This window comes from Leptonotus elevatus, chromosome 6 (assembly GCF_054856555.1).
Source record: "Leptonotus elevatus isolate MCC_2025b chromosome 6, RoL_Lele_1.0, whole genome shotgun sequence".
Classification (NCBI taxonomy): Eukaryota; Metazoa; Chordata; class Actinopteri; order Syngnathiformes; family Syngnathidae; genus Leptonotus; species Leptonotus elevatus.
Genome location: NC_141244.1, coordinates 2792387 through 2806438, shown reverse-complemented (window position 1 = coordinate 2806438; position 14052 = coordinate 2792387). Strand labels below are relative to the sequence as shown.

General features: G+C 45.2%; 1 protein-coding gene and 1 pseudogene across 1 annotated transcript; both read left to right on the top strand.

Annotated features, from left to right (window-relative positions):
- The first annotated feature begins 476 nt into the window (after positions 1 to 476).
- LOC147171794 (uncharacterized) lies at positions 477 to 14052 on the top strand (annotated as a pseudogene).
- On the top strand, positions 4931 to 9094 carry LOC147171795 (uncharacterized). Its single transcript, XM_086077756.1, has 2 exons — positions 4931 to 6164; positions 8985 to 9094. Exons 1-2 carry the CDS (start codon positions 4991 to 4993, stop codon positions 9092 to 9094), a joined length of 1284 nt encoding a protein of 427 aa, XP_085933882.1. The 5' UTR covers positions 4931 to 4990.

Here is a 14052-nt window from a genome sequence, read left to right as displayed (position 1 = left end):
AGCTGATCCTGCAGCCGTGAAGGCCGTGGTTGCGGTTGATGTCCAAGGTAACTCGTCTTCTTCTACTGAAACTACTGAACCCGTAAAGAGGAAGAAGACCAGATATAGGTGGACATCAGCGAACAAAGACTTGTTGGTGGCTTTTTTTTAAGAGTACCCCATGTTTAACAACCCACGTTTGGACGCGTTCAAATATATCAACAGCAAAAAAGAAGTTGTCAACCAGTTTGTCAAGACAAATTTTGAAGACAAACCAAATTACCAAATTGTACCAAATTGTAGTTGTTGTTTTTAAATTATATTGTATTTACCCCTCCGTGAGCCGACATCTTACCGTGGTAGAAGGGTTTGTGTGTCCCAATGATCCTAGGAGCTATGTTGTCTGGGGCTTTATGCCCCTGGCAGCGTCACCCATGTCAAATAGGTCCTAGGTGAGGGACCAGACCAAGCTTATGACAAACAAAATCATTAGAAAAATGTTTCCCTTGCCCGGACGCGGGTCACCGGGGCCTCCTTCTGGAGCCAGGCCTGGAGGCAGGGCTCAAAGGCGAGCGTCTGGTGGCCGGGCCTATAGACATGGGGCCCGGCCGGGCACAGCCCGAAAAGGCAGCGTGGGGCACCCTTCCCATGGGCTCACCACCTGTAGAAGGGGCCAAAAGGGTCGGGTGCACAGTAAGCTGGGTGATAGCCAAAGGCGGGGGCCTTGGCGGTCCGACCCCCGGCTACTGAAGCGAGCTCTGGAGACATGGAATGGAATGTCACCTCTCTGGCAGGGAAGGAGTCCGAGCTGGTGTGCGAGGCCGAGAAGTTCAGACTAGATAGGGTTCTGGTACCAATCCTCTCAAGAGGGGCTGGACTCTCTTCCACTCTGGAGTTGCCTACGGTCAGAGGCGCAGAGCAGGGGTGGGCATACATATTGCCCCCCAGCTAGGCGCCTGTACGTTGGGGTTTACCCCGGTGGACAAGAGGATAGCCTCCCACCGCCTTCAGGTGGGGGGACGGGTCCTGACTGTTGTTTGTGCTTATGCACCGAACAGCAGTTCAGAGTACCCACCCTTTCTGGAGTCCTTGGAGGGTGTGCTGGAGAGCGCTCCCTCTGGGGACTCAATCGCTCTGCTGGGGGACTTCAATGCTCACACAGGCAATGACAGTGAGACCTGGAGAGGCGTGATTGGGAGGAACGGCCCCCCCCGATCAGAACCCGAGCGGTGTTTTGTGTTAACATTGTTAACATTTTTACTGTTTTATTTTATATTTTAACCATTTTGAATTTAGTTATAACTGTGTAGATGTAGGTATAATTATGTTAACTCAGTATAGTTCAATGAATAGTACTGTCTATTGTATTCTTATCTGTCTCTCTTGCCTTCCGGTCGAAGAGAGTCCAAGGACAGGCTGATTTACTACTCTTCAAGTCTAATCTGATTTGTACCTATGGGAACTTGCTCATGGGAGGGGAGAAGGATTTTCTTGTATTCACTGACTTTTAATAAATGTGCTGTGTGCTGGAGGAGGAGACACACTTTTGAACAGATCACTGCTTGGGTGTCTTCATTTGTGTGATCAGAGGCTTCTGACTAATTACCTTTGCAAAGGGACTTCTTCACCAGAATCTCACCATTCAATATATTGAACACGCAAAGAGTACAATAATATTGTCTACTCTATCAAATGGTGACCTCCGACGCTGAATTCTAACGAATGGTGACGCAGATATTTTGACGATTTACAAGCTGCGGCGTTCCCGGACGGGCGGAATTTCTGGCGCCATATTAATTCCGGTAAGTGGAGATTTTTATCCACGTAGAGAAATTCTGTCTGTTTGGAGGCGCTATAGCCGGTTTTTCGTCTTCTAAATTGTCTAAATTTTTACACGAGGTCTGTGTGAACAAGTTGTAGTTTGATGTCGTTCTATTGAGAGAGGGACGCGGAGTCCTTGATTTGGGATTTTTCCTACGACATTGAACTGTACACGTACGTGGGGGTGGAGCATTTTGTGACGCATATGCTGACCTGAAATGTTGTGCGCAAGTTTGAAACAGGATGAAGCAGCGGCTTATTAATTTGTTTTGTTTTATTACGTCTCGCTGTCAAGGATTCGCTAGACCATAATAGTTGTTTTATGAATATTAAGAGGATTGCGGGGTTTCGTGGAGATTTGTTTTTTCTTCCACTGAGAATTCCAGAGATTATGGTAAAGTGCGCCTGCCTCGGCAGTTTTGTTGGTGAGGACCGCTTGCGGGCAGTTCATGACGCCTGTTTAAAAACGTCCATTTACACGTAATAAGTTATTTTAAAATTGCGCGCTCTGTTGAAATTGAACAGTTAGGGGAGATCAGATTGATTGCAGCGGGGATTGGGTTTTGTACCGCTGTATTTGCGATCGATAGATTACGTGGTTTTGTTTTGTAGTGGCGCTCCTGCTTTAGCAGTTTCTTTGGGTAAGGATTACCGTGTGTGGTTACTTTTTTCCTCTACGGTTTAATTCGATAGCGCGTGACGAGTTATTTTAAACGGGCGCCTTGCAAAAATTATGCAGTATTGAGAGACAGTTTGGCACAGCGGGGGTTGGACAGGACCGCTGTTTGTACAAGCGATAGGTCACGTGATTCATTATTTTATGTATGTTTAAAGTCTGTGATGTGTGTGCGTTTTTGTGGGCGCCTGTGTTGTTCTTGTGAAATTGTTTAACGTTGTCGAATAATTTTACCCTATTGAACTATCATATTATAAGTGAGACGTCACTGCATTGATAAATATTAATACTACTTGAGTAGAATATAAACTGAAGTGGTAAAAAAAAAAAAACTACAAATGGAGGGCGATTTCGACCGGGATACCGAATGGTTTGACCTTAATGTGCTTCCGGTTCATAGTCGGAATTTATGCTTGGATGCACAAGTTAAGAATGCGTTTGAGGTTGCAGTCGAAGCAATGCCCGAAAAACATCGACGAAAAATGAAAAAGCTAATAATGGATTGGATAACGGCGGGCTGTGATAAAGGGTGGCTTCCACCTTTGACATCCACAGTTTGTTTGGTAGCTTTGATGAAAGCAGTGGAATTTGCATGCGTAAAGAAACAGCTTTCGCTGGACAAAATGGTACGTCAGACTTTTGCATTTTCTTTGAATGGAAAGAGAGTTAGACAAAATCGGAAAAAAGTGGATAAAATGATGAGCAATGCTAGAATGTTGGCTTTGGGCAGTTCCGTAAAAAACGCTCGGGGGGCTTTAACAAATGCTGGTAATGATATAGTGGCTGATTTTGATGCTAAAATTACTTCTCCTCCAGCATCTGCGAAGCAGTTCACGGGTGATTTGTTTGAAGCTATTAAGCCGTTTACTAAATTACCGTACAAAACTGCGGTTCAAATACCACAGAATTTGCAAGCGCCGATTTTAACGGTAAATGGTGGTAATCTCGATGTGGATTGGAATAGTGGTAAATGTGATACAAATTCTTGACCAATTCGGTCTATTTTGCAGGCCGCGGCAGATGGCTTAGCAGCTGGCGTAAGCGCTTCTATGAAACAATTGGAGAGTAAATTAAACGAAATATTGATAATGAAGGATGATCCGCAAGAAAAATTGAACCAAGCGGGTGCTTTTCAATTGGAACTGACTAGACAGGCTGAAGTGCCCCAGGTTATTCGTAGCAAATGGCGTGTGATTTTTTTTCGCTTTGAAGAGGCTGCAAACGACCAATTGACAGAAGAAAACCGCTTATTAAAGGCGGAACGTGACGAATTGTTTCAACGACATGAACGTGACATGACTAATGAAATTTCTAATGCATTGACGAATAGCTATCAAATTGTAGAGATTCAAAAAAAGTTAGCTGATCTGACATGTGCTGTTGGGGACGTTATGGGACTACGTGACCTTAGCGTAACCGATAAACTCCCAGAGGCTCCTCCTAAACAGATTGTGACCCGTTCTAAAGTAGGGTTGCAAGCGCCCATGTTGACAAAGGTGGACCAAGCCACCGGAAATTCAGCTACGGTATATAAACCCTATTTGCCATCTGATTTGTGCGTGCTTGTAAAAAAACTTCCTCCGCTGCAGGCGGGTGGGGAAAATTGGCTGCGGTTTACAGAGAGAGGTGATTGGGCAGATTTTAACTGCGGGAGATATGCGTACGCTTTTGACACAAGCTTGTCCTCTGTCTCAACTCGAAGCGTTGATGACTAATTCAGAGATGCCATCTTTGAGTGACGGTGAGGCATTATCACGTGATAATTATTTAACGCTGTTTGAAGCGCTTGGCGGATTGTTCCCACTCCCGGAAGTTGTCATTTCTGATTTGATGTTTGCTCCAAAAGTTGACGAGGAGGCCGCGGTGTTCATTGACCGTGCTCTTGTGGACTTTTCTTTAAAGACTGGCCATTTGCCAACTGATTCTGCACTGTATTCACAAATATTTCGAGCTGCGGTGTTAAGGGGTGTGCCTAAGTCTATTGTGCAGGCTATGGACGCGAATCCGGATTTGCCTGGAACCAACCATGACAGGTGGTTATCTCATCGGAAACACCATTTGAGAAGGTATGCAAAAGATATCGAATCAAAAAATGAAAAACATATAAATACTGAAAAACAATTGGCGATTCTACAATTGCAAACTTTAAAAAAAAAAGAGGAGGATTTTGTTCCTCCGGCTTCTACTGGAATGTCATCATCTGATAATGTCATGGGAGAGTGTGTTTTGTATCAGTCAGTGCCTTTTCCTAACCAAGACCAGTGTTTCAGTTGTGGCCGTTCTGGGCACTGGGCAAATGCCTGCCGGCAGTTCCCACGTGTGCGAAGCAGGGGGAGGCGTCAACAGAGAGGACGAGGCTCCTACCGGCAAAGGGGACGTGACTCATGGGGCCCTTCCACACGCCCGACTGCATCACAACAACAACAATACCCTCCTGTGCCTTATCAGCAGCTCCTGCCGCCACCTGGTGGACAGTTTCCGCAATGACTGGATCCTGGATTCACATGTCATGGCATGCAGGAGCCAATGATTGACATGACGGTAGGCGGAACTGTTTTTTCATTTATGGTAGATACTGGAGCTCGTCATTCTACCATTATGAAGTTGCCACCTGACAGTACGCTCACCACGGATGGTATTTCGCTCGTTGGATTTAAGGGAGAACAGACTGTTTTGCATATGACATCTCCGATTCACACACAGTGCTTCTCACGGACTTTTTTGCACGAATTTGTCTATGCTCCGAACTGTCCTGTGAATCTTTTGGGAAGGGATCTTCTCATAAAAACTGCTCCATTGATCCAGTGTGGGCCGGACGGAATTACACTTCAGTTCCCAGACGGACACACTTATCACTGTAATGGTGAATCCACCTCCAACGTCTCCACCCAGTTTGCAGTGATCCCTCAAAACGCCATGACATGCACCCCTGCTGACATCTACTGGGCAAAGATTGACACTGATTCTTCCGGCTGGAGGGACGCTGAGAATTTTTGGAAACTATGGTCTTCTTGGGTGAGAAATCTAAGATCATATGAGATGGTTTCTGACTGTATGCATTGCACATTATTCTATGACAGGAGAAGTGATGAGATATACAGTGAAGCTTTCAGTACGGTTGTTGACAACGCCTGGGAGTTGCGTGTCGGTGATTTGTTTGCAGGAAAACCCGGCGTGGCATTTTCTGTTAATCTGACTGAAGAACAATCTCGATGGTACGAGATGGCGGAGCCACCTGATGAATCTATGCTGGCATGTCATCCTCATATTTCACTGATGGTATCATCCCGGCATACGGCAAAAGATTTGGGTCCATTTGTCCTGGCCTGCACAAGAGCAACTGATTGGCAACACTCTATACACACAGATTTATTGTATTCCAAATCTCTTGATGCCTACTGGATTAAATCTGATTTGTTTGCCTCCATGTCTGTTTTAGAACATCAACTTTTGGATCGGCATCATGGAAGGGAGACATCTGACAGCGAGTTTGCTGGTGACATGTTGAAAACCTTGCCTGCTGCACTGTGGTCTACTGACCCGACTGATGTGGGCCTGTGTAATGTTGCTCCAGTAACTTTTGAATTAAAACATGACCCCGTTTGGGTGCAACAATACAAAATGAAAAATGAAGGGCGACTTGGCATCTCAGTAACAATTGAGGGTTTGCTGAAAGCGGGGGTCCTTTGTAAAATTGATAAGTCTACCTATAATACTCCTATTCTCCCAGTAGAAAAGAAAAATACTGGTAAATTTCGAATGGTGCATGATCTCCGAGCTATTAATGCTAAAGTTTTGACACCTGCACTCCCGGTGCCAAATCCGCATTTTGCGCTGTCACAAATTACCCCATTGCATACACATTTCACCTGCATTGATCTTGCAAATGCATTTTATTGTATCCCTCTTCACCAGTCTATGCAGAAGTATTTTGCATTTACGTGGAATGATGAGTGTTACTCCTATATCCGGCTACCACAGGGTTTTGTGTTGTCTCCTGGAGTTTTCAATGCTTCCCTTCGACAGCTGCTGTCAACTCTCCAACTTCCTATTGATGTTCTTTTGGTGCAATATGTGGATGATCTACTCCTAGCTGCACCATCTGAGGAGTCCCGCTTACAAGCTACACAGCTCCTTTCGAGCCACCTGGCTTCGGTGGGCTTGAAGTGCTCCAAAGACATACTCCAAATTGCCCGACCTCAGGTTTCCTTCTTGGGTCGACTTATATCAAAGCGTGGAACAGGTATTTTTCCGTCACACAAATATGACATCTTGCATCATCCCAAACCGACAAATGTGAAACAAATGTTGGCTTTTTTGGGTCTGTGTAACTACTCCAGACATCATGTTCCGGATTTTGCGGAACTGACTCACTCTCTCAGACAATTAGTGAATGAAAAAGGAATGAGAAACCTGTCACATGTTCTAAATTGAACACAAGCTGCTGAGAACTCTTTTGTTCTGCTGAAACAGTTTTTGTCATCAGCAGCGGCTCTCGTCGTCCCTGATTACACAAAAATGTTTTTCCTTGATGTTTCTGAAAAATCCAGCAGTGTGTCGGCTGTTCTTTTTCAGAAGGGGGAAGATGGTAATAGACATGTTTGTCTTTATGCATCAACACCTCTTGAGAAATATGAACAACGTCATCCTCTTTTGCAGCTTTTGCTTCAGCACTAGCTCGCTTGATTCAGAAAACATCTCATATTGTGCTACATCACCCGCTGACAGTACGTACATCACATAGTACAGTGCAGTACATAACCAGCCAAGCATTTATTATGACGGGGGGACGACAGAGAAAGATTGAATCAGTCCTGACACAACCTCACATTTTGTTTGTACATGAAGGAATTAACATGGCAGAAGGCATGTTGGAGGGACAATCCCACTGCTGCACTCAGCGTGTTTTGGAAGAAAACTCACTGAGAAATGACCTTTATGACATCCCAATAAACGACGCAGAAATGACGTTATTTACTGACGGATGTTGTTTTAAGGGTAATGATGGACTCCAGTCAGGTTTTGCAGTAACACAGATGATTGGAACAACTTTTGACTTGATAGTGGCAGATAGACTCACAGGGCCACAGTCAGCTCAAAGAGCAGAAATAGTGGCAGTGACAGCTGCACTAAAAATAGCAAAAGATAAGACTGTAAACATTTTACACTGTAAACATAAACATCGGCGTATGCACACATAGTGATACACACAGCCATAAAAGAATGGCAAAGAAATGACTTCATGACTGCTTCAGGGTCACCTATCAAACACCATCAAGATATTTTTGATTTGAAAGACGCCTTGCTATTGCCTAAAGCGGTAGCTGTGATTAAATGTAAGGGACATTCAAAAAAGAATGATTTTGTGTCAGAAGGAAATGATTCAGCAGACAAGGCGTCAAAACAAGCAGCGGGCTACAGCCCAACACTTCAATTGATGGTGAGCGAAGGTGAATTAGGACAAGAACTAACCATAGAAACAATTAAGCTGTGGCAGGAGAAGGCCAGTCCGGAAGAACAGAGTGTGTGGCTGGCAAAAGGCGGACAAAAGGATGAAACAGGTATATGGCGGAAAGAAGGTAAATATATCCCATCGCAGAAACAACTAAAAAATCTAATTTCTGAAGCCCATGGACTGTGCCATGTTGGCACAGAGGAAATAATGAGACGATTATGTAACTGGTGGCATCCTTACATGAGACAAATTGTTAAAAATGAACTGCAGGACTGCAGTGTTTGTAACAAATTTAACAGTAAAATGACATCTAAACATCCTCCTGGCACTCATGATCCAGAAGTGACTGCTCCAGGACAAGTAATCTCAATGGATTTTACAGATATGATTAAACCAGTGGAAGGATACCGATATTTGTTGGTAATTGTGGATTCCTTTTCCGGATGGCCGGAGGCATATCAATGTAAATCTGAAACAGCAGAGGTTGTGGTAAAACATTTGATTAATCATTACATACCATCACATGGGTTTCCCAGGAAAATTAGATCAGACAATGGGACTCATTTAAAAAATAAACATCTACAGGAAGTAGAAAAAGCATTGGGGCTAAGACATACTTTTGGGTCAGTTTATCATCCTCAATCTCAAGGACAGGTTGAGCGAATGAATAGAAATATTAAAGAACAATTAACTAAAGCACTGGCCTCGTCAAATTTGAATTGGCTACAAGCCCTTCCTATTGCACTAATGAATGTGCGAATGTCATTAAACTCAGCTAAAGGCTGGACTCCATTTGAAGGTCACAAAAACAGACCATTTCCGGCTCCAAATACGCTGCTGGAAGAGTCACACATTGAAGGACCTCCAGTACTAAAACAATTAGTATCTACATTTTCTAAGCTAACAAAAAAGTGGCCAGTTGCTCCTTTAGAAATAAATGATTGTGAATATGTGTGGTTAAAGGTAACTAAGAGAAAGTGTTTTTTTCCCAGGTGGACCGGTCCGCACCGTGTGACAGAAAGAACGTCTTGTGCAGTGCGCTTGCATAAGAAGGGGGACACCTGGTACCACCTGTCATCCACCAGGCCGGCCGGGACACCCGCTGGCTCAGCAATCCGACCTGCGATCACCGGATGTCCCGACCTGGGAGCCACGTCAGCTGAATCCGTGCCCGGTTCCGGAGCTGCCGTTTGAGGACATCAGTCAACTGAGATCAGATCAAGTGCCTTTTCCTGGGCAATCATTCCACGAAGAGTCACATTTGCGGGCAGTCTACCCCGTAATACAAATCGAAGAGAAAAACTGACACACACTCTTTTCATTCAACAAAGAACTTCATCACGAGATGGCTTCAAAGCGGGAACACATATCCGTCTGCTGCATCGCGACATTTCTTCTCATATTGACTTGGTATTTCTGTCAGCCCTTTGACACAACTTTGAACGTAACTACAACGTATCGTATTAAGCAAAATATTAATTTTCCATATAATCCCTGGGTCATATTCTGGATTTATGATAAATCAATTGCTGTGACAGTTGCTCCAAATACAAACACTTTTGTTAAAATTCCTATTAAATCCTTGAAGGGATTTGGCAGGGGGAGACAGACTAAGGGGGGGGGGATTGGATAAAATACTGGTGGTATTTGACAGGACATGTACAACGAGATTGGAATGCTCTAATAACAACACAGGATGGACGATACTGGCGTCCGGGAACTAGTGAGGAGGCAATCTTCTTTAGCAAAAGAATAACATTGCGAAAAATAGGGGGTCGACTCGATATGACCTTTGCTTTTCCTGAAGGAAATTTACGGTCGCCTAATACAACACTTGATAACGCCTCCTGTTTTGGATTTTTGTTGTGGGCCTGGTTTTCCGGACATGACCCATATTTTCCCATTTTAGTATGCGTAAATAAGACAATGAGTAAGTTAGAACAGCCAAAAATGACTAACTACACAATGGAGAGCGGGGTGGAGGCGTTCAGCGTACCGACTGATGGGATAGTTGAGAGGTTCCGTGTTACAACAGGATTTTCCGGGGGCAGTAACAATTGGCTATTATTGGCGAACGAAGCGGCTCGTGCCTCTGATAAAAATAACTGTGTGGTATGTGTAGGTCCGCGTCCTTTATTGAGAATCATTCCGGCTAAAATAGATGATCACTGTGTAATGGAACTAATGAATAAGACTGTCCCCAATGTCAAATGCTCGCAATGGGATAAGGTGTATCCCCTCGTCGATTGGCAGAAAACTAAACCAATATTTTCAAACACAGTTGCAAATGGTAATTTTTCATGTATTAAAATGACAGGTACTGGAGAACAATTGGGGGAACTAAATCACATCACTCAGTGCGTGTCAATAGTAGATGTGGGACAGAAGTTCCAACCGCGATCCAGGGCGGACATATACTGGTGGTGTGGCGATAACAGAATATTTGATAAGTTGCCTTTAAATACAAAAGGATATTGTGCCCTCATAACCCTTCTCATGCCAGTACAAATCTACCCCATCTCTATTGATAACCTTTTACAAATGATTGATAATTGGGAACCAAAACCTCCTTCTTTTCAGAGGACCAAACGACATTCTTGGCAATAGCAGAATGTTCCCACCTACATTGATGCAATTGGAGTACCAAGAGGTGTGCCAGATGAATACAAATTAACTGATCAAGTACTCTCAGGATTCGAATCTATAATTTGCTGGTGGTGCGCCATTAACAAAAACGTAGATAGAATTAATTATATACATTATAATGTACAAAGGCTAGGAAATTGGACTCAGTCTGGCTTTGAGGCTGTACGCAGCCAGTTAGCCGCTACATCTTTGATGACATTCCAAAATCGAATTGCACTAGATATGTTACTGGCAGAAAAGGGCGGAGTTTGCTCAATGTTTGGAGATCAGTGTTGCACTTTTATTCCTAACAATACTGCTCCAGATGGAAGTCTGACAATTGCAATTGAAGGGCTGCGAACACTCAATAAGAAAATTAAAGAGCCATCCGGTGTAGATACTTCTGTATGGGATAATTGGATGAATGTATATGGCCGCTATAAAGCTTTAGTTTCCTCAATTTTGATATCTGCGGCTGTTTTCACTGCGTTATTAACGATTTGTGGATGTTGTTTAATACCATGTATTCGTTCTCTTTGCCAAAGACTTATTACCACTGCTATTGAAAAACAGGATGTACAAAATAAGTCGTCTTATATGATGGTGGCTTTTGCTAAACCATTCATGTCTTCTATCCAATGAGAGGGACGAGGATCCTGCTGGCATCTTTTTGTAAAAATGTTTGTTTTGGGCTCTTTTTAGAGCCCAATTGAAGGAATGTTAACATTGTTAACATTTTTACTGTTTTATTTTATATTTTAACCGTTTTGAATTTAGTTATAACTGTGTAGATGTAGGTATAATTATGTTAACTCAGTATAGTTCAATGAATAGTACTGTCTATTGTATTCTTATCTGTCTCTCTTGCCTGGGAAAGAGAAAGGTAACAGTTTTTTTTTTTTATATTATCTAAGGGGAGTATAGTTGGTACCAGTCTCTGTCCGGTCGAAGAGAGTCCAAGGACAGGCTGATTTACTACTCTTCAAGTCTAATCTGATTTGTACCTATGGGAACTTGCTCATGGGAGGGGAGAGGGATTTTCTTGTATTCACTGACTTTTAATAAATGTGCTGTGTGCTGGAGGAGGAGACACACTTTTGAACAGATCACTGCTTGGGTGTCTTCATTTGTGTGATCAGAGGCTTCTGACTAATTAACTTTGCAAAGGGACTTCTTCACCAGAATCTCACCATTCAATATATTGAACACGCAAAGAGTACAATAATATTGTCTACTCTATCATTTGCTATTGGACTGTCTATAACGAACACCATCTTCAAACACAAGTGTGTCCATATGTGCACTTGGCACCAGGACACCCTAGGCCACAGTTCAATGATCGACTTTGTAGTCGTGTCGTCGGATTTGCGTCCACATGTGTTGGACACTCGGGTGAAAAGGGGCAGAGCTGTCAACTGATCCCACCTGGTGGTGTGTTAGCTCCAATGGCGGGGTAAGATGCTGGTCCGACCTGGCAGACCCAAACGTATTGTGAGGGTCTGCTGGGAACGTCTGGCAGAATTTCCTGTCAGAAAGAGTTTAAACACCAACCTCCGGCAGAACTTGTCAAGAGGGAGCCGGGGGACATTGAGTCCAAGTGGACCATGTTCCGCGCTTCGATTGTTGAGGCGGCTGATCGGAGCTGTGGCCTTAAGGTGGTTGGTGCCTGTTGTGGCGGCAATCCTCAAACCGGTAAGGGATGCCGTCACGCTGAAGAAGGAGTCCTATTGGGCCTTTTTGGCCTGTGGGACTCCGGAGGGAGCTGACGGGTACCGGCTGGCTAAGCGGAATGCAGTTTTGGCAGTCGCTGAGGCAAAAATTCGGACATGGGAGGAGTTAGGTGAAGCCATGGAAAACGACTTCCGTTTTCGAATAAATTCTGGTCCACCATCCGGCGTCTCAGGAGAGGAAAGCAGTGCGCCATTAACACTGTGTATAGTGGAGATGGGGTGCTGCTGACCTCGACTCTGGACGTAAATCGGTGGGAAGAATACTTCGAAGACCTCCTCAATTCCACTGACACGTCTTCCTTTGAGGAAGCAGGGTCTGGGGACTCTGAGGTGGGCTCCACTATCTCTGGGGTCGAAGTCACTGAGGTGGTTAGAAAGCTCCTCTGTGGCAGGGCCCCGGGGGTGGATGAGATCCGCCCGGAGTTCCTAAAGGCTCTGGATGTTGTGGGGCTGTCGTGGTTGACACACCTCTACAACATCGTGTGGACATCGGGGACAGTGCCTCTGGATTGGCAGACCGGGGTAGTGGTCCCCCTTTTTTAAGAAGGGGGACCGGAGGGTCTATAGAGGGATCAGGGGTGCTGGAGAGGAGGGTCCATTTGGAAGTCAAATCTCGGATTCAGGAGGAGCAGTGTGGTTTTCGTCCGGGCCGTGGAACCCTAGACCAGCTCTACACCCTTGGCAAGATCCTCGAGGGTGCATGGGAGTTTACCCAACCAGTCCACATGTGCTTTGTGGACTTGGAGAAGGCGTTTGATCGTATCCCTTGGGGAGTCCTGTGGGGGGTGCTTCTGGAGTACGGGGCACGAGCCCCCTGATACAGGCTGTTCGGTCCCTGTACGACCGATGTCAGAGTTTGCCGGCAGTAAGTCAAATTTGTTTCCAGTGAGGGTTAAACTCCGCCAAGGTTGCCCTTTGTCATCGATTCTGTTCATAGCTTTTATAGATAGAATTTCTGGGCGCAGCTGAGGCGTTGAAGGGGTACGGTTTGGTGACCTCAACATTGGATCTCTGCTTTTTGCAGATGATGTGGTGCTGTTGGCTTCTTCAAGCCGTGATCTCGAACTCTCGCTGGAACGGTTCGCAACCGAGTGTGAAGCGGTTGGGATGAAAATCAGCACCTCCAAATCCGAGACCATGGTCCTCAGTCGGAAAAGGGTGGAGTGTCCTCCACTTGGGGCAGGAGCTCATCCTGCCCCAAGTCGAGGAGTTAAAGTATCTTGGGGTCTTGTTCACGAGTGAGGGTAGGTTGGAGCCGGAGATCAACAGGTGGATCGGTGTAGCGTCTGCAGTGACTATGTATCTGTGCGTTGTGGTAAAGAAGGAGCTCAACCGATCGATTTACCGGTCGATCTACGTTCCTACCCTCACCTATGGTCACAAACTGTGGGTCGTGACTGAAAGAACAAGATTTCGGATACAAGCGGCCGAAATGAGTTTCCACCGCAGAGTATCCGGGCTCTTCTTTAGCGATAGGATGATCCGGGAGGGACTCAGTGTCGAGCGGCTACTCCTCCGCATTGAAAGGAAGCAGTTGAAGTGGCTCGGGCATCTGGTTCGGATGCCTCCTGGACGCCTCCCAGGAGAGGTTTCCCACCGGCGGGTGGCCGTGGGAACAACCCAGGACACGCTGGAGAGATGATGTCTCTTGGCTGGCCTGTGAACGCCTTGGGATCTCGTTGGAGGAGCTGGTTGATGTGGCTGAGGAAAGGGAAGTCTGGGCTTCCCTGCGAAAGCTACTGCCCCCACGACCCGACCTCAGATAA